General features: G+C 39.4%; 1 protein-coding gene across 2 annotated transcripts in view; it reads right to left on the bottom strand.

Moving 5' to 3' along the window:
* Nucleotides 1-26,686, bottom strand: part of frs2a (fibroblast growth factor receptor substrate 2a) — a 113,269-nt gene that overhangs the window by 27,295 nt on the left and 59,288 nt on the right. For both annotated transcript variants that reach the window (XM_060839280.1, XM_060839281.1), the window contains exons 2-4: nucleotides 15,482-15,593; nucleotides 1,248-1,339; nucleotides 463-649 (exon numbers count right to left, since the gene is read on the bottom strand). In XM_060839280.1, the coding sequence (XP_060695263.1) occupies nucleotides 463-649; nucleotides 1,248-1,313 (253 nt within the window). In that variant the 5' untranslated portion in view covers nucleotides 1,314-1,339; nucleotides 15,482-15,593. The remainder of the gene's footprint in view (nucleotides 1-462; nucleotides 650-1,247; nucleotides 1,340-15,481; nucleotides 15,594-26,686) is intronic.

The following is a 26,686-nucleotide window of genomic DNA, read 5'->3' as shown; positions in this document are numbered from 1 at the left end:
GCTGGGTGTGTGCGCACGCACGAGCCTGTGCATGGGGAGTAGGGGAGAGTGGGGAGAGAGAAAGACAATTTGTTGAATAAAACTAAATTAGGCACAGCAGTGAGGGACGAAATTTCATGTAAACAAATTGAAATATACATAGGAAAAAAAAATTGAGACACATTATTGAACGAATTGTGCTGAAATTACCAATGGATAAAGAGAAACAAAATTTTGGACAGCAGAGCAAAGTGAAGGGACTGAATGCCTACTCATGAACCTAATCTGTGCTTGCATGAAACCACAGTTGAAGTATAAAAATCATTATTAAATAGTCAATTGTATTTACAAATAAACAATGCACTTCAGAATTATTATATATACATGAACGGCTCGAACTAAATTTGAAATAAGCATACTTGTGAATACAAATTCTAAGAGACAGTTGTTCTTCTGAAACCGGTTAATAAGTGGCTGACATACCTTGCCCAGTTTGACATCTTCGGCCACTTTCAAAAGAGAAGAGGTTAGAATCATAGCCATAACGACGCAGGCAGAGGTAGGGCCATTTCACAGGATCTCTCTTCCGTGTATGTAAAATCAATTCTGTATCTGTAAGTTCCATTATTCCAGAACCCAGCTCATTACCATCATCATCCACGTTAATCACCTGTAGAGAAAATACACTTAAACCTTAGAGTTTTAAGAACTAGAAACTACTTGTATAATAAAAAAGTGTTCCAAAATATCAATCACTTGTGTCAATTTTAACTCCATGGAAACAATACTTGGATTTGGGGTATCATGATGCTCAACTAATCGAGAAGCAGCAGTTTTAATCCAAAAGTTCATATGATGTTGTTTCTGGATCTTCATTAGCATGGGTAAATCTATACTGTTAAAAGCAGGGATCCTGTTTATGGTAGCGAGTTGGAAAGTACTGGTGAAGGTTAGAATCCTAGATATATCCTGATTATGGTTGTAATAATACAGAAGTCTCTTATTTCATTTATCTTTTTAACTCTTTTCATAACATTTTCTTTTGGCTGCAGCTTTCACAAGAATTTTCCAATTAGCAACCATTTACAAGTAATGTATATACAACATTGTGATGCTCAACTGCATAACTTCAGTTGTAACAATGATTACAAAGCTTTTCTGAATAAATTTTCAGGGATGAATAGCAAAGATGTTCCAATACATATGACCATGTTCCAGAGGGAAAGAAACATTCACACACATAAAAGACTGTAGGTTTAAAACACTACCTTAAATTTTGCTAGATGGTCATCTGGGACAGTGTCTTTATCTGGACAGCTACAAGAGCTACCCATGACTTCTTCAGAAGACCGCCTGATCTCTGAAATAAAAACAACATTTGAATGTGACTTATACTCAGGTCAAACATCAGGGAAGATTTTCAAAAGAGAAAGATCAAATTTTGCTATTCTGTGTTTTTTTTAAATGTCTAATTCCGTTCATAGTTAGGTTATGCTTTCACTCCATAGATGCAGCCAGACTTGCTGAGTTTCTCCAGCAATTTCTGTTTTGGTTTCAGATCTTCAGCATCCCCAGTTCTTCATTTTATTTTAGGTTTAATTTAATTTTGTTTTAAATGTAAGAGACTGAAAGGAACCAATACTCATATTATTGTCAGACAAAAAAAATAGTTTAATGCCATTATCAAGAGAACAAAGAATTAAAGTTCAGTAATTCCACCTCATCCATGAATCCAAGACACACCAAAAGTAAATGAAATAATGAATTCAAGATTACTGTGGTCATTACATGTACAGCTGTTTTCCTAAATTAAAAACCAAATATCACAACACATGCCAAGTTTAAGCAATTTACCAAATAGCTGGTTGATAGCGAGGGAAAGGTTGCCAGATATGATTTTATTTGAGTTTTGTGGTGATGTAGGTAGTATATTAGCATATGTCGAAATTGGCCCAGTAATAAAAGACATAACGTTGAGATAAATGGCTAACTGTCAACATGGCAACATGCAACTACTGGAGTGCCACAGGGATCATTGCTGAGGGCACAATTATTTACAATATAAATGACTCTGATGACAGACCAAGTTTGCGGATCACACAAAAACAGGTGAGAAGGCAAGTTGTTAGGCTGACATAAAGTGGCTGCAGAGGGACTTACACAGGTTAAGTGAGTGGGCTTAACTTTGGCAGATGGAACATAATGTGGGGAAAATATGAAGTTATGCACTTTGGCAGGAAGAAGTGGGGAGTATTATTTAAATGGACGAAGACTTAGAAAGCTGCCGCATAAAGGGACTTGGGGGTCCTCATGCATAAATCACAAAAAGATAACACAAATTCAGTAGGTAATAGGGAAGGCAAATTGAACATTGATTTTTATTTCAGAGGGAACGAAGTATAAAAATAGGGAACTCTAAGTGGAATTACATAAGGCACTAGTTAGACTATACATGGAATACTGGAAAAAGCTTTGAGCTCCTTATCTAAGGAAAGATAAATAAGCATTGGAGGCAGTCAGATAATTCACTAAGTTGATTCCAGGCATGGAGGGATTCTCATGAGGGGTGGTTGGTAGGTTGGGCCTGTACCTATTGAAGTTTAGAAGAATAAGAGGCAACCTCAGCTATACATTCAACATTCTTAGCGGGTTTGACAGGGTAGATGCTGAGAGGTTGTTTCACTTGTGGGCGAGTCAAGAATCAGATGGCATAATCTCAAAGTAATGCAACAACCACTTAAAACAACAACGAGGAGTTTTATTTTTCTCATATGGTCGTGAATCTTTACTACAGAGGGTTGTAAAGGCTGGGTTGTAATGTACAGTTCAGGCTCAGATAGACAGACTTATTATTAGTTATATATTATTATTAGTAAGAGAATCAGGGTCTATGGGGAAAGGGTAGGAAAGTGGATTTGAGCATGATCAGATCAGCCATGAACTCACTGAATGGCACAGCAAACTCAACAGGCTGAATGGCCTACTGTTGCTCCTACATCTGACGTATCTTCAATAACTGAAATGGATTCAGAATGAAGACAGAACACCAATGTTAAATTTCATTTTCTAAGTATTCCGTAATTTGAATAAGCAATCATAAATGACTAACTTTGCATAAATGAGGAATTCAGATTGATTGGAAGGAAAAAAGTGATCTCTGTTTATGAGCAACATAAGTAGACCTGGTTTAACTGTTTTAAAACTGTGGTAGTGTTTGTCAAAAATACATTTCTAATACAGTATTCCCTTTATATTTTGCAGGTGAGAAGTTCAAAAAGGTTTGTACAAAGGTTAATCATTTCAAGTGGAATTGTTGCAATTTAAATTTGATTGTTTTGGCTGCTATTTTTCTAGTAACTGATTTTATGATACATTCAATACATTACAATACTGATTGAGGTACAGGTGCAGATCTACAGCAGGAAGAAAGCAATTATGACAAACTTTTCATCAGAAATTTCTAACCAATCTTACTGATTTAAATTTATCAACAAATGAACAGAATTGAGAAATTAGTTCCTCAAAGGGCTGATAAAAAATCCACATTTGCTATTTAGTTAAGATAAGTTGATAGCCCCACCCGATGGAACTGTGAAAATTTTAGGTCCGAACGCTGGTTTAAAGAAAGTCAGAATTTCATGTAATAAAGTCAGAATTTTGATTTAGTCATGAGTAATCAGTGCCCCAGAACCTAGAAGATTGCAACCTGGCTTATATGAAACTGTTTGGACAGCATCACTATAAAACCTGTACACTCCATTCCCCCAAACCCACTACACCCACAACCCATTCAAAAGATCGAAGAAATCAAGATTTCATGCTTGACTTGCTTTGAGATTCTTTGGCTAAGCATCTAATTACCCTGGATTCTTCCTTTGATAGATGGCAATCTTTCCCTTTACTCTTAATATGAGGGTCAACATAAACTGCGAAGGACATTGTAAATACTTAAATGAAAGAGAAAGTCAGGTGCAAAAATATTTCATCCAATCATTTGCTTTCTCACTGCTAATATCTCTAGCAGGAAATCTGTGAAATGCATAAACTTCATATGTACAGAATACATATTTTCTAACCCTATGGTTCAGTACATTTAATAGTTACAACAAAAACTTTAATTGCATAACGAACCCAAATCATTTAAAGTAGACTACAGTAACATACGGTCTATAAAATCATACATGCTTTCCTCAGTCTCGTATGTCAGTTACCAAGATAGAATTGTGCACTTGAAATTGCATTGTTCTGTCATTACTGGTACTTGAGAAGTTGACTTAAAAGTAGTTCTGAGATTTACAAATTAATGAACCAAAACATGTAATCCATTCTAAAAGATGAGAAACTTAACAATCCAGGTTTGTTCAATATATCATTTCAGTTTCACGACCCTGTAACCTTTTGCTATAAATTCTGTCACATGATCTTATACTCCACAACCAACCGACAAAGGAGCAGCGCTCTGAAAGCTAGTGCTTCCAAATAAACCTGTTGGACTACAATTTTGGTGTTAGCGATTTTTAACTTTGTCCACACCAGTCCAACACCAGCTCCTCCACATCATGACTCTTTTGCTCAATCACTTTTCTGTGATGTCACATTGGTGTATGCTCAATACATCTTCTTTAGATTAGGTTAATTACGTGTCCTTTTACTATATGCAGCAGTTCCAGTCCCCAATACCCAAAATTCGGGAATTTAATCTTAATAAACTTGTAAAATTGATCACCTCAACAGCTGAAGTCAACAACCGGTACGACTTTAACCAAATGAGTTGTCTGAATAATACTTTTGAAAAGAGTCTAGATTAAGTGGTCTTTTTTGCATGTGTTATGCTCATACCTCTCTTTATCCACAAATACATGGTACAGCGTTTGACCCGGTGTTAAGTACTGACCATCTGAAACCAGATCTTGGAATTACTAGTATCATGCAGTTTGGAATGAATAGGAGATTCTGCTGAGCTGACTTGATGATTCTGATATTCAAGCCATCAAGGCCAAAGACTTGGCTATCCTTCCATTTGACATCCGTTTTTTGCCGATTGCTCCAGTACATCTTTTAAACAAGAGCTATGAATCAAACCTAAAAAGTTGATTCAATGGGATGTGACACTCTAAAGCATTAGACATCATCTGCTTTATCTCAATTTAGATTAAATCACAGTTCACCAGGTCACCAAATTGACTGCCCTCCAATGCTAAATAAAAGCAGATTTCTCCTGTGCCAGAGAAAAGTCATATTGGACTTTAACATTAACTCATTTTCTCTGCCAAGTGCTCCCAGAGGTGCAGAGTTTCTCCAGCAATTTCTGTTTAATTTCTGATTTCCAGTATCTGCAATATTTTGCTTCTGTTCATCTCATGGTTGTTTGGAAGATATTACAGACACAAGTTAACTTGCTTACATAACAATAATAATTTCAGCCATACAATAAGCAGTAACTGATAACGTAAAACGGATGCATTTCAATGCGAATGACAATATATCAATTTAAACAGTAAATCTATAACTATGAATTGTTTGTCAAGTACACTGGGTTGCAGTATACATCAGTCATTTAAAACCAATTCAGCTGCAACATTAAGGTTTTGGATTTCAAGGCAATGAACAGCTGCCTGGATGTCAATGCTAAGTAACAGTTTCCATTAGCTCAAAGTCTCAAAATGGTGTGAAGTCATTAGCAAACAATGTTGTGTTATGGACATTCATACTGATCAAACAGGCATCATAATAACCGAAGTTTGGGTATGATTTGGAGATGCCGGTGTTGGACTGGGGTGTACAAAGTTAAAAATCACACAATACCAGGTTATAGTCCAACAGGTTTAATTAGAAGCACACTAGCTTTCGGAGCGACGCTCCTTCATCAGGTGATTGTGGAGGGCTCGATCGTAACACAGAATTTATAGCAAAATAATTTTATAGCAAAATTATTTTTGCTATAAATTCTGTGTTACGATCGAGCCCTCCACAACCACCTGATGAAGGAGCGTCGCTCCGAAAGCTAGTGTGCTTCCAATTAAACCAGTTGGACTATAACCTGGTGTTGTGTGATTTTTAACTTTGAAGTTTGGTTAGTTCAACAAACAGACCAAATCAATTTACTGCTCCTTGCCAAACAGACAAGACTGTAATGACAAATGGACACCAACTGTCCACACAAAAAGCTTCATCACCATAAATGAACACTTCTATCCAGAAGATCTTAAAGTACTTGATTCCAAGTCTTGTCTATCCATGTTTTGAATGCAGTGCACTTAATGAAAAATGAGGGTGACCAGGGATAGTGACAGCATTATTCCTTACGCTCACTAGTGAATTTTCCAGCAAATTTACAGAACATCATTTTCTACTTGGGAATTCTGCAGCCTTCTGGGCTAAATATCAAGTTCAAGGGCTTAAGGCACCTTCTTCCACGTCCTTACCCCAATCCCACACACTAGGCCTTGATTTCTCTCCACAGACACTGCCAGATCTGCTGAGTTTTTTCTAGCAATTTCTGTTTTTGTTTCTACAGAATCAAGTCGATCTAAGGTATGTGGATGATTGCGATATCAGTTTGCAGAAATAATTAACAATTTGAGAGTACTCGCGATTAAAAAAGATCTAGACTAGATTATATGGTAAACTTTGTATTGAAAACTTTTCATTTATTTAATATGGAGAATGGATATGTAGTTGGTACGCTGCAATACTTGAAGACGATGACTGACTTGCTTTATCCTTTCACCCTGCATCTGCCCCAATTTATTTTCTATTTTCCTCTACCAAGGACCGTAAGAAACTATAGAAATTTGTGTACATAGCCCAGACCATCACAGAAGCCAACCTCCCATCCATGGATTTCAGTTGCACTTCTCATTGCCACAGAAAGGCTGCCAACATCATCAAAGACTCCTCCCACCCCAGAAATGCTCTCTTCCAACCTCATACCAGGCAAAAGCTTGAACATATGCATCAATGGGTTCATGAACAACTTCTTCCCTTGCTGTTATAGACTGCTGAATGGCACAGTGGCTAGACCAGCCTTGGGCAACTGTCTGTCTGGAGTTTGCACATTCGCCCCGTGTCTGTGTGGGTTTCCTCCGGGTGCTCCTGTTTCTCCCACAATCCAAAGATGTGCAGGTTAGATGAATTGGCCATGCTAAATTGCCCATATAGTGTGAGATGCATTCGAAAGGGCTAAATATAGGATAGGGGAACGGGTCTGGGTGCATTACTTTTCGGAAGATTGGTGTGGATTTGTTGGACCGAAGGGCCAGTTTCCATACTATAGGGAATCTAATCTAATCAAATAATATTGATGTTTCTTTGTGCATCTCCTATGCAGCCGCAAGCTTGTATGCCTTTTTCTGTCTAAGCATCCCTTGATCGGTATGTCTATAATCTGCCAGTACTGCTTGCATTACAAAGCTCTTCACTGTACTCAGGTACATGTGAACACAACAAATCAAATCAGATCTTCCAACTACTCATTGAAATATGCAAGATTCTGAAGGGGTTTGGAAGGATGGACACTAGCAGGAATGTTTCCTCTTCAGGAGGATTTCAGTCTTGGGTAACTACCTGTGTGGAGTTTGCACATTTTTTCTTTGTTTCCTCCCAAAATCCAATGATGCGCAGATTAGGTGAATTGGCCGTACTAAATTGCCCATAATGTTTAGGGATGTGTGGGTTAGTTACATTAGTCAGGGGAAACACAGAATAATAGGATAGGGGAATGGACCTGGATGGGTTATTCTTCGGAGGGCCAATGTGGATTTGCTGGGCCAACCTGTTCCCACACGGTAGGGATTCTATTCTATAAACTTATGAAAAATAAAAACAGGCTTCAAACTAATGGTATTTTACAGCAAACAGTACACCAATAATCGAGGTGTCCTTTATAAATTTCAAATAATCTTTCATCCTTTATAATTTAAGTTTATCTTTACTGCTGAATTAACACAACAGCGACAAGATTGGATTAAAGGACTTGTGCTCTAAGATAAGTAATGATGCAATTTTATTAGCATCCATGAGATGATCTGATCAGCCACCTAGATGTAGATTCCTGTAAGGTTACAATCTCTTACAACGTTTTGGTCATTAAAAAACTTCCTTCAGCCTAACTGTAAGCAAATATTCTCTTCTGGAGTTCTTTTCCATTGGAAGGAGAATCACAGCCAAATCCTTACAAATGATGGAAGGTTTTGTGCACAGGACAAAGAAAGGTTATTTGAAGAGATTGTACAATCTCCTTTAACATGGTGACCAAAAAAAAATTCCACAGCAAAACGAAATTCTATATTTTGTTACCCTGAAACTTGGAATTGTGCAATGATATGATTGAGAAATGTTTACTGTTGACACAATAAAACTTGACATGGTCCTTACACTGATGAATAAATACAAGAGTGCACAAAACAGTCAATGTGATGACTTAGCCAGTTGCAAAATGGCACACATCTGCAGCACAATCTAAATCACTGATCTATTTTGAATTATCAGCTTTAGTGTATCAGGTTCTGAGACCCTTACTGGATTAACTTGCCCAACACTGCAGCAGAGATGCAGGTTTTAGTGAAAAAGCCCCAAACAATACCTGAATTTCCTTTTGTGTCCTTACACATTTCCAACAGACATTTTTATTCATTCACAGAAGGTGGACATCTTGCCCACACCTAATTGTCCAGAGGGCAGTTGAGAGTCAATCACATTAATGTGGATGTGGAATCACACGTAGGCCAGACCAAGTAAAGATGACAGTTTCCTTTCCAAAAGGATATTAGTGAACCAGATAGGTTTTTCCAACAATCGACAATATAGAGACATAGAGATGTACAGCATGGAAACATCGACCCTTTGGTCCAATTTGTCCATGCCGACCAGATATCCCAACCCAATCTAGTCCCACCCTCCAAACAGTTTCACAATTGTCATTATACTCTTTATTGCAGATATTTTTTAAAAAATGAATTCAAACTATCGAGCACCCCAGTCAAGCAATAACACCTTTGAAAAGGTAGCAAGTAGACCAAAGAAACCTGGTGGATGTTAGTAAAAACAATGACTGCAGATGCTGGAAACCAGATTCTGGATTAGCATGGTGCTGGAAAAGCACAGCAGTTCAGGCAGCATCCACAGTGGACTTCACCAGTTTCCTCATTTCCCCTTCCCCCACCTCACCCCAGTTCCAAACTTTCAGCTCAGCACTGTCTCCATGACTTGTCCTATCTGCCTATCTTCCTTTCGACCTATCCACTCCACCCTCCTCTCTGAACTATCACCTTCATCCCACCCCACTCACCTATTGTACTCTATGCTACTTTCTCCCCAGCCTCACCCTCCTCTCATTTATCTCTCCACCCTTCAAGCACTCTGCCTGTATTCCTGATGAAGGGCTTTTGCCCGAAACGTCGATTTTCCTGTTCCTTGGATGCTGCCTGAATTGTGGTGGATGTTACCTCCCTAGACTTCCAAAAGACCTTTCATAAGGAGGCTGCTGAGTAAGGTGAGGGCCCATGGTATTCGAGGTGAGCTACTGGCATGGATTGAGGATTGGCTGTCTGACAGAAGGCAGAGAGTTGGGATAAAAGGTTCTTTTTCAGAATGGCAGCTAGTGATAAGTGGTGCCCCGAAGGGTTCAGTGCTGGGGGCGCAGCTGTTCACTTTATATATTAATGATCTGGATGAAGGGACTGGGGGCATTCTGGTGAAGTTCACTGATGATACGAAGTTAGGTGGACAGGCAGGTAGTTCTGAGGAGGTGGGGAGGCTGCAGAAAGATTTAGACAATTTAGGAGAGTGGTCCAAGAAATGGCTGATGAAATTCAATGTGAGTAAATGCGAGGTCTTGCACTTTGGAAGAAAGAACACAGACATGGACTATTTCCTAAACAGTGAGAAAATTCATAAAACCAAAGTACCAAGGGATCTAAGAGTGCGAGTCCAGAAGTCTCTAAAGGTTGACTTGCAGGTTGAGTCCGTGGTTAAGAAAGCAAATGTAATATTGTCATTTATCTCAAGAAGGTATGAATGTAAAAGCAGTGATGTTCTACTGAGACTTTATAAAGCTCTGGTTAGGCCCCAATTAGAATACAGTTTCCAGTTTTGGGCCCCACACCTCAGGAAGGACATACTGGCACTGAAGCATGTCCAGCGGAGATTCACATGGATGATCCCTGGAATGGTAGGTCTAAAATACGCTGAACGGCTGAGGATCCTGGAATTGTATTCGTTAGAGTTTAGAAGGTTGAGGTGAGATCTAATAGAAACTTACAAGATAATGCATGGCTTAGAAAGGGTGGACGCTGGGAATTTGTTTCAGACAGGTGGGGACACTAGGACCCATGGGCACAGTCTTACAATTAAAGGGAGTCAATTTAAAATGGAAATGAGGAGACATTTCTTCAGCCAGAGAATGGTGGGCCTGTGGAATTCATTGCCACAGAGCACAGTGGAGGCTGGGACGTTAAATGTCTTCAAGGCAGAAATTGATAATTCCTTGCAAGATTAAGAATTTAAGGGATATGCGGAGAGTGGGGCTAAGTGATGTTGAAATGCTTATCAGCCATGATTGAATGGCGGAGTGGACCCGATGGGCCGAATGGCCTTATTTCCACTCCTCTGTCTTACGGTCTTAATATCAATAGGCCTCCCCTTGATAAAGTATTTTGGTAAATTAGCTCAGGTCACCTTCATGGTTGATCCAAAACTTGTGAGAAGTAAAGATTTCAACAGATGGGAACAACCCAAGTAGCCAAATTCTAACTGAGGTTGTGGGAGAGCTGCTCTGTGGTAAATCTTTCCATAGTTCTAAATCTATCTTGCTATTTAAATTACTAAAAGCCCATTATAAGTGATGGCTTAGTAGTATTATTGCTAGACGATTAATCCAGAGACACTGGTAATGTTCTGGGGACCTGGGCTTGAATTCCATTATGGTGGAATTTGAATTCATGAAAATCGCTGGAATTAAGATTGTAAATGATGACCATGAAACAGCCATCAATTGTTGGAGAAACAAAAATCCAGCTGGTTCATTAATGACCTTCATGGATGGAAATTGCTGTCCTTACCTGGTCTACATGTGACTTTCACACTGTGAACGGCCCTCTGGTCAATACAGGATGAGCAATAAATGATGGCTGAGCTAGTGATGCCCGGGAACAAACGAGATAAAAATTAGAAGTGCTACAATCAGCTTCAACTTCTCCCATTTTAGGGACTTGCTGGTGATTTCGCCTGTGAAGTGCCCCTTTGTGTCCAGGACAGGATCATGCTCAATGCTTTTGTAATCAAGCAGCCTTTTGATACTAAATGTTACAGTAGGACAGAATGGGAGGCAACAGAGAAGGGGGAGTGGAGTTTTTGATAAGGGATAGCATTACAGCTGTACTGAGGGAGGATATTCCCAGAAATACATCCAGGGAAGATATTTGGGTAGAACTGAGAAATAAGAGAGGGATGATCACCTTATTGGAACCCCCTAATAGTCGGAGGGAAATTGAGAAACAAATTTGTAAGGAGATCTCAGTTATCTATAAGAATAATAGTGTGGTTATGGTAGGAGATTTTAACTTTCCAAACATAGACTGGGACTGCCATAGTGTTAAGGGTTTAGAAGGAGAGGAATTTGCTAAGTGTGTACAAGAAAGTTTTCTGATTCAGTATGTGGATGTACCTACTAGAGAAGTTGCAAAACTTGACCTAATCTTAGGAAATAAGACTGGGCAGGTGGCTGAGGTGTCAGTGGGGGAGCACTTTGGGGACAGTGACCATAATTCTATTCGATTTAAAATAGTATTGGAAAAGGATAGACCAAATCTAAAAGTTGAACTTCTAAAGTGGAGAAAGGCCAATTTTGACAGGACTAGGCAAGAACTTTCAAAAACTGACTGGGGGCAAATGTTCACAAGTAAAGGGACGGTTGGAAAATGGGAAGCCTTCAGAAATGAGATAACGAGAGTCCAGAGGCAGTATGCTCGTGTTAGGGTGAAAGGAAAGGCGGGTAGGGAATGCTGGATGATTAAAGAAATTGAAGGTTTGATTAAGAAAAAGAAGGAAGCCTATGTTAGGTATAGATAGGATAGATCAAGTAAATCCTTAGAAGAGTAGAAGGCAGTAGGAGTATACTGAAGAGGGAAATCAGGAGGGCAAAAAGGGGACATAAGATAGCTTGGACAAATAGAATTAAGGAGAATCCAAAGGGTTTTTACAAATAACTGTTAAGGACAAAAGGGAGAGAGTAGGGCCCCTCAGAGATCAGCAAGCAGCCTTCGTGTGGAGCCACTAAATGAGTATTTTGCATCTGTATTTACTGTGGAAAAGGATATGGAAAATATAGAATTAGGGAGATAGATGGTGACATCTTGAAAAATATCCATATTACAGAGGAGGAAGTGCTGGATGTCTTGAAATGCATAAAAATGGATAAATCCCCAGTACCTGATCAGGTGTACCCTAGAACTCTGTGGGAAGCTAGGAAAGTGATTGCTGGGCCTCTTGCTGAGATATTTGTATCATCGATAGTCACAGGCGAGGTGCCGGAAGACTGGAGGTTGGCAAACATGGTGCCACTATTTAAGAAAGGCGGTAAGGACAAGCCAGGGAACTATACACCAGTGAGCCTGATGTCGGTGGTGGGTAAGTTGTTGCAGGAAATCCTGATATACAGGACGTACACAGGAACCTCGATTATCCAAACGAGATGGGCGGGCACTATATCGTCTGGATAATTGATTGTTTGGTTAATCAATTCAACACCTTTCCTCTGGGGCTCGGAGTGTTCTATTACGTCTGCTGCCCATTCAGGAGACTAGCAGCAACACACTGTGGGCGAGCCCCCTCTCACCGCCTGGCACCCAAACCCTGTCCAACACTGCCTCCCACCCAACCGAGATGTCTGCCCCCAACACCGCCTCCCCATCTGCCTCCAAACCCCATCCAACACGCACCCCCCCCCCGCACCCCCAAATTAGTCCAACACTGCCCCCAACATGCCCCCAAACCCCGGCAAACACGGTCCTTATCCGTCTCCCAAACTCTGTCCCCCACCCGTCTACCAAACCCTGTCCAACATTGCCCCTGCCCACCCCCATCCCTGCCCCTCTTCAGGTCAGCTGGTCTAGACACCAACAAGACTGCTGCTGCTGCTACTGCCTTTTGAGGAGTGAATCTCCAAATAGCCCGCACGCATACACACATGCATGTACACATTTTTACTGCAACGTTTTGACAGGATCCACCTCTGCCCTGTACAGGACAATGTTGGAGGGATTATCTGGGGAAGTGGGGGGTATAGGGTACACACCTATGTAGAACTCTAGGGAAAGTGTGAGGAGAGAGAGAGAGAGAGGGCAAGAGGTCAGTCATTTAAATTGGTCATGCGCTCCCATCAGTTCAGGAATGTACGCAACAGCACATTTAATCACTGTAAACAAAAGACGCAATTAGTGTTGGACACATGCCTTTGATGTAATATTTCTGTTGGGATCTCGAGATCTCCTTCGGATAATCCTATTTTCAGATAATTGGTTTTTGGATAATCAAGCTTCCTCTGTACATGTATTTGGAAAGGTAAGGACTGATTAGGGATAGTCAACAAGGCTTGGTACATGGGAAATCATGTCTCACAAATTTGATTGAATTTTTGAAGAAGTAACAAAGAGGATTGGTGAGGGCAGAGTAGTAGACATGATCTATATGGATTTCAGTAAGGTGTTCAACATGGAAACTGGTTAGCAAGGTTAGATCTCACAGAATACAGGGAGAACTAGCCATTTGGATACAGAACTGGCTCAAAAGGTAGACGACAGAGGGTGGTGATAAAGGGTTGTTTTTCAGACTGGAGGCCTGTGACCAGTGGAGTGCCACAAGGATTGGTGCTGGGTCGTCTACTTTTTGTCATTTACATAAATGATTTGGATGTGAGCATAAGAGGTATAGTTAGTAAGCTTGCAGATGACACCAAAATTGGAGGTGTAGTGGACAGCAAAGAAGGTTACCTCAGAATACAACGTGATCTTTATCAGATGGGCCAATAGGCTGAGAACTGGCAGATGGAGTTTAATTTAGATCAAAGCAAGGTGCTGCATTTTGGGAAAGCAAATCTTAGCAGGACTTATGCACTTAAATGGTAAGATCCTAGGGAGTGTTGCTGAACAAAGAGACCTTGGAGTGCAGGTTCATAGCTCATTGAAAGTGGAGTCGAATGTATATAGGATAGTGAAGGTGGCATTTGGTATGCTTTCCTTTATTGGTCAGAGTATTGAGTATAGGAGTTGGGAGGTCATGCTGCGGCTATACAGGACATTGGTTAGATCACTGTTGGAATATTGCATGCAATTCTGGTCTCCTTCCTATCGGAAAGATGTTGTGAAACTTGAAAGGGTTCAGAAAAGATTTACAAGGATGTTGCCAGGGTTGGAGGACTTGAGCTAGAGGGAGAGGCTGAACAGGCTGGGGCTGTTTTCCCTGGAGTGTCGGAGGCTGAGGGGTGACTTTATAGAGGTTTACAAAATTATGAGGGGCATGGATAGGATAAATAGACAAAGTCTTTTCCCTGGGGTCAGGGAGTCCAGAACTAGAGGGCATAGGTTTAGGGTGAGAGGGGAAAGATATAAAAGAAACCTAAGGGGCAACTTTTTCATGCAGAGGGTGGTACGTGTATGGAATGAGCTGCCAGTGGTGGAGGCTGGTACAATTGCAACATTTAAGAGGCATCTGGATGGGTATATGACTAGGAAGGCTTTGGAAGGATATGGGCTGGGTGCTGGCAAGTGGGACTAGGTTGAGTTGGGATATCTGGTCGGCATGGACGGGTTGGACCAAAGGGTCTGTTTCTGTGCTGTGTACATCTCCATGACTCTATATTATGGAAAAGAAAAACCTCTCAGATAAGTTACAACATCACTGTCAACAAGAACTGGATCCCAGCATGATATACTGCCTTTCTGAAGAGATAGTGATAATTTAACAAAAATTAAAGATCATGTTTAAAAAGGCAAACCTGTACAACAATATAGCAGTTTGAACAACAAAACTCAGGATGAATAGGAGTTGGATACTAAAAGGAACAGGCCAAAAGATTGAAAGGCTGCTTTCTGATTAATATTGTATAGTTAAAGCACCAAAATGATTCATAAAACGAACAGTTTGCTTGAACAGAAGTTTAATGTTATTCAAATGAATGGAAAGTAATCCAGATATTAAAAAAAAGTCACTCTCAGGTAACTTGCATCCTAACAGAATATTTAACTGATATTAAACTTCTCTAGTACATTAATATTTGTCTTTTATGAAATTTGGTTTCGTTTGCAATCAATAATGTGAACAGTTCATTTAAAGCTAGGTAATAGACACACAAACACATATATACTGTATATATTTTACAGATCTAAATTCCAATTCTTGTCCACAATTTTCTGCAAAGTAAAAATACATTGCATAAAAATTATGCACTTTTTAAAAGTCTTTTACCCCACACTTTGAACAAAAACTGCTGAAATAAATCACTCACCCAGACTTGGCCATTAGAGTTAATGTTAGCAGTCTCTCTCTCAGCGTCATGAATCCAATCATATTTCAAAAGTCCTCATGTAATTGTTGAACAGCCATTTTATACTTTCACCCTGGTAAACAGAAAGAGCAAACACCAAATATGACATTGTGCAATGCTTCATGGAACAACATACAGACGGGATCACAAATTGTATGTACAGCTTTTTTAAAAAATGTGATTCACCCACTTTTCAAATAAAATTAAGATAATGGCTGTCAAGCCAATGTAAACAGTTTTAAAAAAGTTTTTTTTTCTGTACTGAAAAAAATGGGTCTTCTAAGTTTGAAACAAAAATATAACAGAATTCTTGTGTTCAAATGACTGATGATAATGCCACATAATTACATTTTTTGCATTCCACTATAACATCAAGCATGGGTTAAATTTAGCTCAGACAGTGTTCCTCCCACTGGCTTAGTGGGTTTATTCAATGTATAATGATGCCAGAAAGACTTGTAAAATACCCAGATTGATTCTTACTCTGTTTTACGTTAAGTAATTTTAGTCATTTTGAGAACAAGGGTGCTACAACCAGCTTCAACATCCTTTTGTATGGACAGGAAAGTTAACTTCAGTTCCCAGCTCGGATTACTCTTCAGCAATCACGAAAATAAATGAACTTATGATCAAACTGACAATTACAGACAAGGCTTTTACTAACTAAGGGCCCCTGGTTCCTCTGAAATTGTGTCTCAACACTGTCAGGAAAGAAGGGAAAGAGAGAAAACAGATGGGGGTAGAAATGAAAAGTATCCAATACTGTAAATGTCCTGGACTAATCTGATGTGCCACAATCATAAATGGAGAAATAAGTAATGGAGACCTTGTTCCATTGACCACAGAAAGCAATTTTACAACAGCATTTCTGAAGTGTAAATATCAAATTTTAGGCAGTTGTGTTGTCTAGAAAGAATTATTTCAAAATTATCTTCACTTTGGATCCCATAACAGCTGAGGTGAGATTTTCATCCCAATCTACCTGAACTAGATTCATGCAGCAAATTTACTTTTTAACCTCAGTTTTAATTGAATTATATTTTAACCAGCTGATGTGTTGCCATTTGTCGATGAATGGAAAGTTGTAGATACTACTACAAAACTAGCTAATTACAATGCATTGAATTGAGCAGTCTTAATCACACTGCACAAGCTCTGTCTACAGCATGTGAAGAAATAATCAATGAATTGGCTTTGATTTTGTCTTCCATTTTAGTTAGATTACAAACTTTCAGTTAGATTTCAATAAGTCATACAAATGGACCAAATTGAAGAATACAAACTGCAATGAGCTAGGTCTGAAGAGCAGAATCAAATATACACACCTTGAAAATTATTTTAAATTCAGTCAGTTGAACTGACTTTTAATCATAGAAGTATAGAAAATAGGAGGAGGCCAGTGCTTCAAACCTGTTTTGCCAACCGATACAATCATGGCTGATCATTCTACTTAGTACCCTACTCCTGTTTTCAACTCATACCTTTTGATTCCTTTAACCGTAAGAACTATATTTATCTTTCTTAAAAATATTCAACATTTTTGCCTTTCTGTGGCAGCGAATTCCATAAGCTCACCTCTCTGAGTGAGCAAGTCTTTCCTCAGCCTTAAATGTCCTACACAGTTTCCCTAGAATGTAACCCTGGTTCTGAGCTTCCCAGTCATCAAGAATATTCCTCTCGCCTTGACCCTGCATTAAGCCCTGTTAGAATTCTAGAAGTTTCTATGAGTAACCCTCCCCCTTCTTTATTCTTCTAAACCTCAGTGAATATAGCCCTAGTCAATGCAGTTTCTCTTCACACATCCTGATGACGGGAGAGGGAAAAGATTTAAAAGGGACCTAAGGGGCAACTTTTTCACGCAGAGGGTGATGCATGCATGGAATGATCTGTCAGAGGAAGTGGTGGAGCCTGCTACAATTACAAATTTAATATGCACATCAGGATGGGCATATGACTGGGAAGAGTTTAGAGGGATATAGGCCAAGTGTTGGTAAATGTGACTGGATGAATTTATAATACCGGTTGGCATGGACGAGTTGGACCAAAGGATATGTTCTTGTACTGTGCATCTCTGACTCTATGTCATCCCAGGAATCAGTCTGGTAAACCTTTGTAGCATGACTAGAACATTATTCCTCAGAAAAGAGTCCAAAACTACGCACAGCGTTCAAGGTGTCATTGAAGTACTTGTACAATTGCAGCAAGATGTCCCGACTCTTGTACTCAAATCCTCTCTATAAAAAGGTTAACATATGATTTGCCTCATCAGTGTTTGTTGAACCTGCATTCATACTGTCAGCGACTGGTGTACAAGGACACTCAGATCTCATTGACCCTCCCCCTTTCCCAATCTATCGCCATTTAGATAATATAATGCTTTTTTTTTGCTTTTGCTACCAAAGTGCATAAATTTATTTTTATTCATTGCATCTGCTAAGCATTTGCACACTCATGCAACTTGCCCTACTTTGAAGAGTTGAAATTTTTCAAAAGTTGAATTTCAATCTAGCATAACAAAGCTTTTTTGAAAAAAAATCAATCTGTTGAATTGATACAAAAGCTGCACAAAATTAACCTTTAACTTTTGCTGTGTCAATGATATAGTCATGAGATAATTATGCTTTATAAGCAGCTCTCATAAGCATGACAGATCCAGAAAATATAGCCAGTTTTATTTTAGACAGGGAAGTACAAAATATTAATCAACCTGGGCTTGAAGGTGTATGGTGGGAAAAAGAAAACAAACACATGGAAGCTGCAAAGATGCTGGCCATGATTTTCCAGGCTTCCTTAGATCTAGGGGTCGTACGAGAGTATTGGTGAATTGCAAGTGTTACAATCTTGTTCAAAAAAGGTGAAGAATTGCTCAGCAACCAAAAGGCCAATCAGTTTAACCCCAGTGACAAGAAAGCTTTTAGAAACAATAATATGTTTCAAAAATTAGTAATCACGGGCAACTGTAGATTAATTAAGGAAAGCAAATGTGGACATAAGAATAAATTCTGCTTAATTAATTATGTGAGCTTCTTGATGTGTAACCAAAAAAGGATTAATAAGGGTAATATGATGTGTATGGACTTCCAAAAGACATTGATGAAGTAATGCATCACAGACTTATGAGCAGGGTTAGAGCTCATGGAAGGAAAAAGGGACAGGAGCAACATGAATATGATATTAGCTGAGTGACTGAGATCTGTAGCAAATAGCTGTTTTTCGGGTCACAGGAACGTTAAGAGTGGAGTTGCCCAGGGACCGGTGTTAGGACCGGTTTTCATCTTGATGTACATTAATGACCTATATAAACATCATGTGCAGGACACACCTTCAAACTTTTCAGATCATATGAAACTTGGAAGTATGTGAAGCATGAGGAGTACAGTGCAGAATTTCAAAAGGACATGCTCAGGTTGGTGGAAAAGGAGTCACATCATCGGAAACTAAAAAAGATTCGTAGGGTTTTTGGAAACGACAGAAGAGTGGCATTAGGTGAATGGATCATTCAGTGGGCTAGCACAGACATGACAGCTCAAATTGCCTCCTCTGTGCTGTAACCAATGTGAGACTCTAACTCAATTCATTTTTAAAAAACAGAGATAGCAACCACAACACACCTGCAGAAAGTTGGTAGAAATAATATTTCACATGATTTTAATTTAGCTTACAAATCTCTTTTTGGAAAAGTGCTCATGAAGTGCGAAAAATAATCAGTATTAACAGCTGGCAGACTACCACACGTGATGGCTCCTTAGGAAACAATATTTTTGAGATGTACGCCTCTTACTGAAGTATTGTTAACCTAACTTCGTGCCTGGTATTTTCTTCCCCTTTCCTCCAACACACTTACAGAAATTCTTTTTGACGAGCAAATGTATACGAAACCACACCTTCCTTCTAGCAAATGTTCAAAGCATAAATCATTTCAAATTTCTGGGCACAGGATCAGTCAGAATGGTCAGGGTTAGCGACTATTTGTTTGTACTGGACTAATCTCCCTGGAACGTCTGCAATAAGTAGGATGCATATCAACTCAAACATTGTTTTGTGCACAGTAGCAAAGAAACAGAGTTGGGGAGGTGGGACACAAGAGATTGCCGCATAACGAAACTTATCTTTGGATTTTTCTGTTGCTATACAATGAGAACAAAGTTGAAGCTGTTACCTATATGCAAATTGGAACTGTTAAGATCCTTTTCTTTACTAACAAAATCAATACAAGGCTTTCTTTTGCAATATTTATTCATGTAAACTGGAAGTCAAGACTGAAATATTTTGTCCGTACATTTTGCCAGTGTATCAAAGTACAATACTGAAATCAGATAACTTCCAAAGGCTCAAAAACACCTCCAAGAAACTTTTCCCTCCTGATCCCTAGAATAAATGGTAGGGGTTTTTGCCAAGTCCAATTGTGAGCAATTAATTCTGAGTTTGGAAATGCTACTTGCTTTTTGCCTCAGCATCCTAGTTACATAGACCACATTACTTCTGATCAATAAGTGAGCTTTTTGTCCTGCCATGGTACCCTTTGACATACAGATGAACAGTGTGGAATGTAAACAATGTTCCACCAATTGCCTCGACTAAATGCTTCCTTCACAAACCTTGCCTGCCTGCTTCCACTCTCAAATCTACATTCTTCTCCACCTCTAATGAAACATTCTTTGCTTGTCAATATAATTAAGGTTTTTTTCCCACATTTCTTTAATACTGGAATCAATACATGGACAAAAACTATTCAAACTAATGGCATTGATGTTACAATAGACTTTAGTAGTGAAATACTAAGAATTTGCCACTTTTGTGGGCTGCAACTTAAGAACTTACTTATTCTAAAACCCACACTAAAATAGTAGCTAGTGAACTTGAAAGACCCTATACAGACCACAAGCAAAACTAATGCCATTTACAAAATACCGTGCAATAACTGTAACAAACACTACATTGGACGAACAAACAGAAAACTAGCCACCAGGATACATGAACATCAACGAGCCACAAAACGACATGACCCTCTCTCACTAGTATCCTTACATACAGATAACCACTTCAACTGGGACAACACATCCATCCTAGGACAAGCCAAGCAGAGACACACACGAGAATGCCGAGAAGCATGGCATTCCAACCGGAACTCTATCAACGAACACATGGACTTGGACCCCATTTCCTAACCCCTGAGAAAAAGAACAGGAAATGATATCACCAACCCAAAGAAACCCAAACATATAAATACAAAGCAGGAATCATCAGCAGTGCTTCGTCCAGAAGCTCACTGAAGATGTTACTGAATACAGTGATGAAACATCTGAAAATGAACCTTCCAGCTCAGTGAGCAAACCTACATCCAGAACCTCAACCTGAGCTACAAATCTTCTCAAAACTCTAAAATCCAAAATTACAATGCACTGCAATGGGTTCCAGAATTCATCTTGATGATCTGTTTCAATTCCTGAAGGAATAGGGACCATAAATCAAGAATTTTTGCCTCCAACATGCAAGTATTTTTTTTCTTCTTTGTTCTTTCACCGGATGCAAGCATCACTAGCAAGGCCAGCATTTACTGTCCATCCCTAGTTGCTCTTGATGGAGTGAGTGGTCACACTACATCAGATGACAGCTAAGAGTTAACTACATGACTGTAGATCTGGAGTCACATATCCAGACCAGGTGAGGACACTTTAACTCTCCCTCCCACTCCACCGAGGACATGCAGGTCCTTGGACTCCTCCACCGGCAGAACACAACTACACGACGGCTGGAGGAGGAGCGCCTCATCTTCCGCCTGGGAACCCTCCAACCACAAGGTATGAATTCAGATTTCTCCAGCTTCCTCATTTCCCCTCCCCCCACCTTGTCTCAGTCGGTTCCCTCAACTCAGCACCGCCCTCCTAACCTGCAATCCTCTTCCTGACCTCTCCGCCCCCACCCCACTCCGGCCTATCACCCTCACCTTGACCTCCTTCCACCTATCCCACCTCCATCGCCCCTCCCCCTAGTCCCTCCTCCCTACCTTTTATCTTAGCCTGCTTGGCTCTCTCTCTCTTATTCCTGATGAAGGGCTTATGCTCGAAACGTCGAATTCTCTATTCCTGAGATGCTGCCTGACCTGCTGTGCTTTGACCAGCAACACATTTGCAGCTTACTGTTAAGTTAGAACTCAGTCACATGCTCAAGTCAGCAAAGATTGTGAGAAGGAAACCTATCAGCAGATGAGATGAGAATACACATTAGAAAATCTAAAGCATCATTGCTGTAGTCTGTTTAAAATGTTCATAGTTCTCTCAACTCCAGACTGCTCCCCCCACCCCCACCCCGCGCCCCCACTTCCTCTGTGGTCCCCACTGTTTCATTTCCACTTCTCTCTCACCATTTCCTTGGTCCCACCAATAACAGAAACAGCATTTGACACACTCTAGCCAACTTCTAAAAATGTTAAATGTATATTTTTTTAATTTTATTTTTAAGTTCCATTACTGCTTTGAAATATTTAAAATCATAAACACTAATCCGTCACTGAAGACTGACAATAAGTGGTATGTCTTCACCTTATGACATCATGTAACATTGTGTAGCTTTGTTCAGGCTCTGCTACTGCAAGAGATGGCTCCTGTGGTAGCATATGGAAAAGTACTGGCCAAATTATGCTGTGTGAATGAGTTCAAGTTCAGTTGAGCGCAAAAATTCAGGCTTACATTCCATTAGTCTGGAGTGAGTTTGTACTGTTGGATGTGCCTCTTTCAGGTAAGGTATAAAACCAGGGTCCTGTTTGCTCTCTCTGGTGAATGTAAAAAAAATCACTTGGCACTCTATTGCAGAGGACAAGAGCATTCACCCCTGGTGCTTTGGAAAATACTAATGCCTCAAATCAACATCACAATGACAGATTATCTGGACGTTATCACATTGCTGTTTGAGGTTGCTTGCTATGCAGTAATTAGCTTAAAAATATTTTACATTACAAACCATGACCACATTCTTTAAAAAACACTTAAGCATTTTGGAACATCCTAAAATTTTCAAAATAGCCTTATAAAAACGCTAGACTTTCTTCTTTATCCTGTGTTTTTTGACATTGTCTCAGTGAAGCACTTAAGAAACAAGGAGTCAGTACAATCTCTCAGCTGCATGGCAAGAAAGAGATTTATGTAACCTTTTGTGGAATATATATTTCATACATTTTCTGAAAAAAAATATATACCACAGACATTAGGCCCATCAAGTCTGTTCTACTGTGTGTCTCCAAGAGTCACCTGGTGTTGTGAGATTTTTAACTTGGTTCACTCACAGAGTGTTTTGGAATTCTCAGTCTTTGAGAATATTTATGACGGAGATCAGTAGATTTTTTTGATATCATCATCAAAAAGATAGAGCAGGAACATAGCAATGAAGTAGATGATCAGCCATGATCTAGAATGGTGAAGCAGGATTGAGGGACTGAAGGGTCTCCTTCTGCTCCTGTATTCCTCAACAGTCCAATAATTCAAATTGTCAGTTCCCTCTTAAAATAATTTATCAGATTGGCTTCACAATCCTCATTATTTTCAACAAATTGCAGCAATCAATCACAATACGATCAGTCATTATGTTAACGAATGGCCGAACAGGCTTGAGGGGTAAAATGGCCTCACCTTGTTCCTAATTTTTCAGACTCTGGAAAACCACTATGAATTTCGTCTTTAACCTCCTGAGATCTAATGGGGAAAAAAAATTTCTGTTGCATTTATAATTGGTCTCTCCTAGCAGTATCCTCATCAAACTCCTCTTAATTACTTTCCCAACTTCCTTCTCATGGTGGGTTGCACAAATCAGCTAACCGTGTTTAAAATTGTGACTTTTGTGTTGTTGATATTAGGTGCTTGCCAGTGCATAAGTGGTTGAATAACTTGGGAGACCACTTGGTATTGCAGTCAACAGCCTCATGTGAGATATGCACATTACCACTTTCAACTCTTAAAGAAATGCAATGTATATCCCAATAACATTTTTAAAAACTGTTTTTATACATATTTTAGCACAGCCTTCCTCGGTACAGAGATTGTTACTAGTTGCATGAGATTGAATAGAAAACATAACAGAATTTTCTACAGCTAATTATCTGGCAGATATTGTTCGAGGATGTAGCAGGTAAAGCAGATTATAATCTGCTGCACAAACCTCATGCGTCAGGAGTCACCCTTCTCATGGTTCACCAAAGGTCTCACAGCATAAGTCAGCTTTAGATATATCCTCACCAACAAGAACAGTGCCAATTCTATAGGGCAGCAGAGTTTTCAATAACGCACTAAAGCACCAAAATACCACAGTTATGCTTATCCAATCAGGGATACAACTTGCATCATGAGGAGTATGAATGGACATCACATACAATCATTCAACAAAAAGTCTTGCGGGATGAAAGCAAATGCATTATAAAGGCACAATACTGATTTTTGGTGGATCAATACAGGCAAATTTTGAAGTAAACTATTCCAAGGGCCTTCTGAAAGCTTTTAGAAATGAAGGTGCAGCCTAACCAAGCTAATGTTTACATATAATTTAAAACACAAACAGAAATATCACCCATCCCTGTTTACAAGAGTATTCTTTCATTTGGATAATGTTCACGATTTAGGTCAAGATCAGTAATTTGCTTTAAGAAACCTGAAATCCTAGTTACTTCTGAAAAAAAATTAAGCTTCAAAATTCCATGGTCTAAATAAAATAATTTTTTACTACTTTAGTGTCAATCAAAGCAAACATTTAGTTAATTCTCTATACTCTAAAAAACAGAATCAATGTAAATTAAACATTAATTAACATACAAAATTAAAGCTGATAATAATCTATAAATGATAGATTAAATAGATATAGCAAAAACAGATCCTACAAAAATTGGTTTAACAGTTCTGCATATGCCATTAATCTCAGTCATAAAATCCCTCAAAAGTCTTGTCTTCCTAAGATTTAACCTGATCCCCAGCCAGATCAGTGCACAATCTCCCTACATTCCATGGGTACAGCTTCACCAAAATCTGGCACAAATAAAATCTGCAGAACCTCTGCATCTCTGCTTCTCATGTAATTCCACTAATGTTACCTTCCAGTCACAGAAACAGGTACAGTAACTGTATCTTTGCTTATTCTGAGCTTCTGGGTCTGACATTGTCTTCTTCAGCCAGCCAGCATTGCACCATTGAACTTGTAACCATAGTTATTTTAATCAATCAATCTGTTCAGAATGCTGAGAAGTATCTCTGGTAAGGAGTGAAATGGACTCCTTCCTACTTACCTGGATAAATGAAGCTCCAAAGAAGTTTGACAACATTCAAGACAAAGCACAAGTACTTGACTGGCACCATATCTACAAACATTCACTCTCCCTACCACCAACAATCTGTAACAGGAGTGATTACCATCTACAAGATGCAATGCAGAAATCACCAAGTTTCGTCTGGTAGTACCCTCTAAACCCACCACGGCTACCATCCAAAAGGACAAGGGCAGTGGATACATGGGAACACCACCACCTAAAATTGCCTAAGTTACTCACCATCCACATATGGAAACATACCGCCATTCCTTCAGCATCACTGGATCAAAATTCCTGGAACTTGCTCTCTCCAATAGCATTATGGATTTATCTACATGAAATGAGCTGCAATGATTCAAGAAGGCAGCACATCACTCGCTATCTTCTCAAAAGCAGCTAGGGACAGGTAATAAATGTTGCCCCAGCCAGTGATGCTCACAGCCCATGAATGAAGTTAAAGAAAAACTGGAAGTTTCTTTTCTCAGTCTCCCTTTTTTATTTTTCCTTTTTAATTAGTGCTTATCTTAAAAAGAATAGAATTGGGAAGGTGACGTTTGGTATGCTTTCCTTTATTAGTCAGAGTATTGAGTACAGGAGTTAGGAGGTCATGTTGTGGCTGTACAGGACATTGGTGCAGCCACTTTTGGAATATTGTGTGCAATTCTGGTCTCCTTCCTATCGGAGGGATGTTGTGAAACTTGAAAGGGTTCAGAAAAGATTTACAAGGATGTTGCCAGGGTTGGAGGATCTGAGCTATAGGGAGACGTTGAATAGGCTGGGGCTGTTTTCTCTGGAGCATCCGAAGTGGAGGGGTGACCTTACAAATGTTTATAAAAATATGAGGGGCATCGATAGGATAAATTAATAAAGTCTTTTCCCTTGGGTTGGGGAGTCCAGAACTAGAGGGTGTAGGTTTAGGGTGAGAGGTGAAAGATATAAAAGAGACCTAAAGGGCAACTTTTTCATGCAGAGGGTAGTATGTGTATGGAATGAGCTGCTAGAGGAAGTGTTGGAGGCTGGTACAATTGCAACATTCAAAAGGCATCTGGATGGGTATATGAATAGGAAGGGTTTAGAGGGATATGGGCCAAGTGCTGGCAAATAGGAATAGATCAGGTTGGGTTATCTGGCTTGCATGGACGAGTTGAACTGAAGGGTCTGTTCTGTGCTGTACATCTCTATGACTATATGACTAATATAAGCTGTGAAACCATGAATTCCATGATACTAATAATTCATAATTAAAAAACAATTAGAATTTCACCTTGGGTCCAGCAAGTGCAGACCCTCCAGAATTGGTTGTTTGCCAACCTGCATCCACAATCCAGTACTTGGGCTTTCATTTCAGAATTCATAATACTTCTGCCCCTGGCTGGTTCTTCACCTAAATATCCCTTTAATGATAATTATTTGACCACACCTACACTACACACAATCACTGTTATCTTCCATTCATCCAAGCCCTGCATCATTCACGCACAGCTAGAGTTTTAGGCTGAAGCAGCCAGAACTCCAGCCAACAAAGCACCCACTGTTTTCCTAATGATGGCCAATTTCTTCAAAATACTGAGAAAAGGCATTGAGGGGGTTGCAAACATGTATCCAATTTTTACAAATATCATAACATTTTTCAGCTGCAATCATTCAATAATATTCAAAGGCTTCTGCACTGGTCACATTTTCATAGCTGTGCGCTGTCAAAATGCAGCAATCAGACTATTAATTTGGTAAGAGTTTTTGGCATGAGCATGGTACTGAAACCAGCAGTGTGAAGCAAACTCTGCGGAATACTACATATAACTGAAGGGAGGCTGGGAGATAATTTCCTCTTTTGAACTTTTCCACATTTCTTCATTATTCTGGCCAAGAGTTGTACTTTC

The sequence above is a fragment of the Hemiscyllium ocellatum genome, chromosome 19 (assembly GCF_020745735.1).
Source record: "Hemiscyllium ocellatum isolate sHemOce1 chromosome 19, sHemOce1.pat.X.cur, whole genome shotgun sequence".
Lineage (NCBI taxonomy): Eukaryota > Metazoa > Chordata > Chondrichthyes > Orectolobiformes > Hemiscylliidae > Hemiscyllium > Hemiscyllium ocellatum.
The sequence above is the reverse complement of the archived record's forward strand: the minus strand, read 5'-3'. Positions and strand labels throughout refer to the sequence as shown.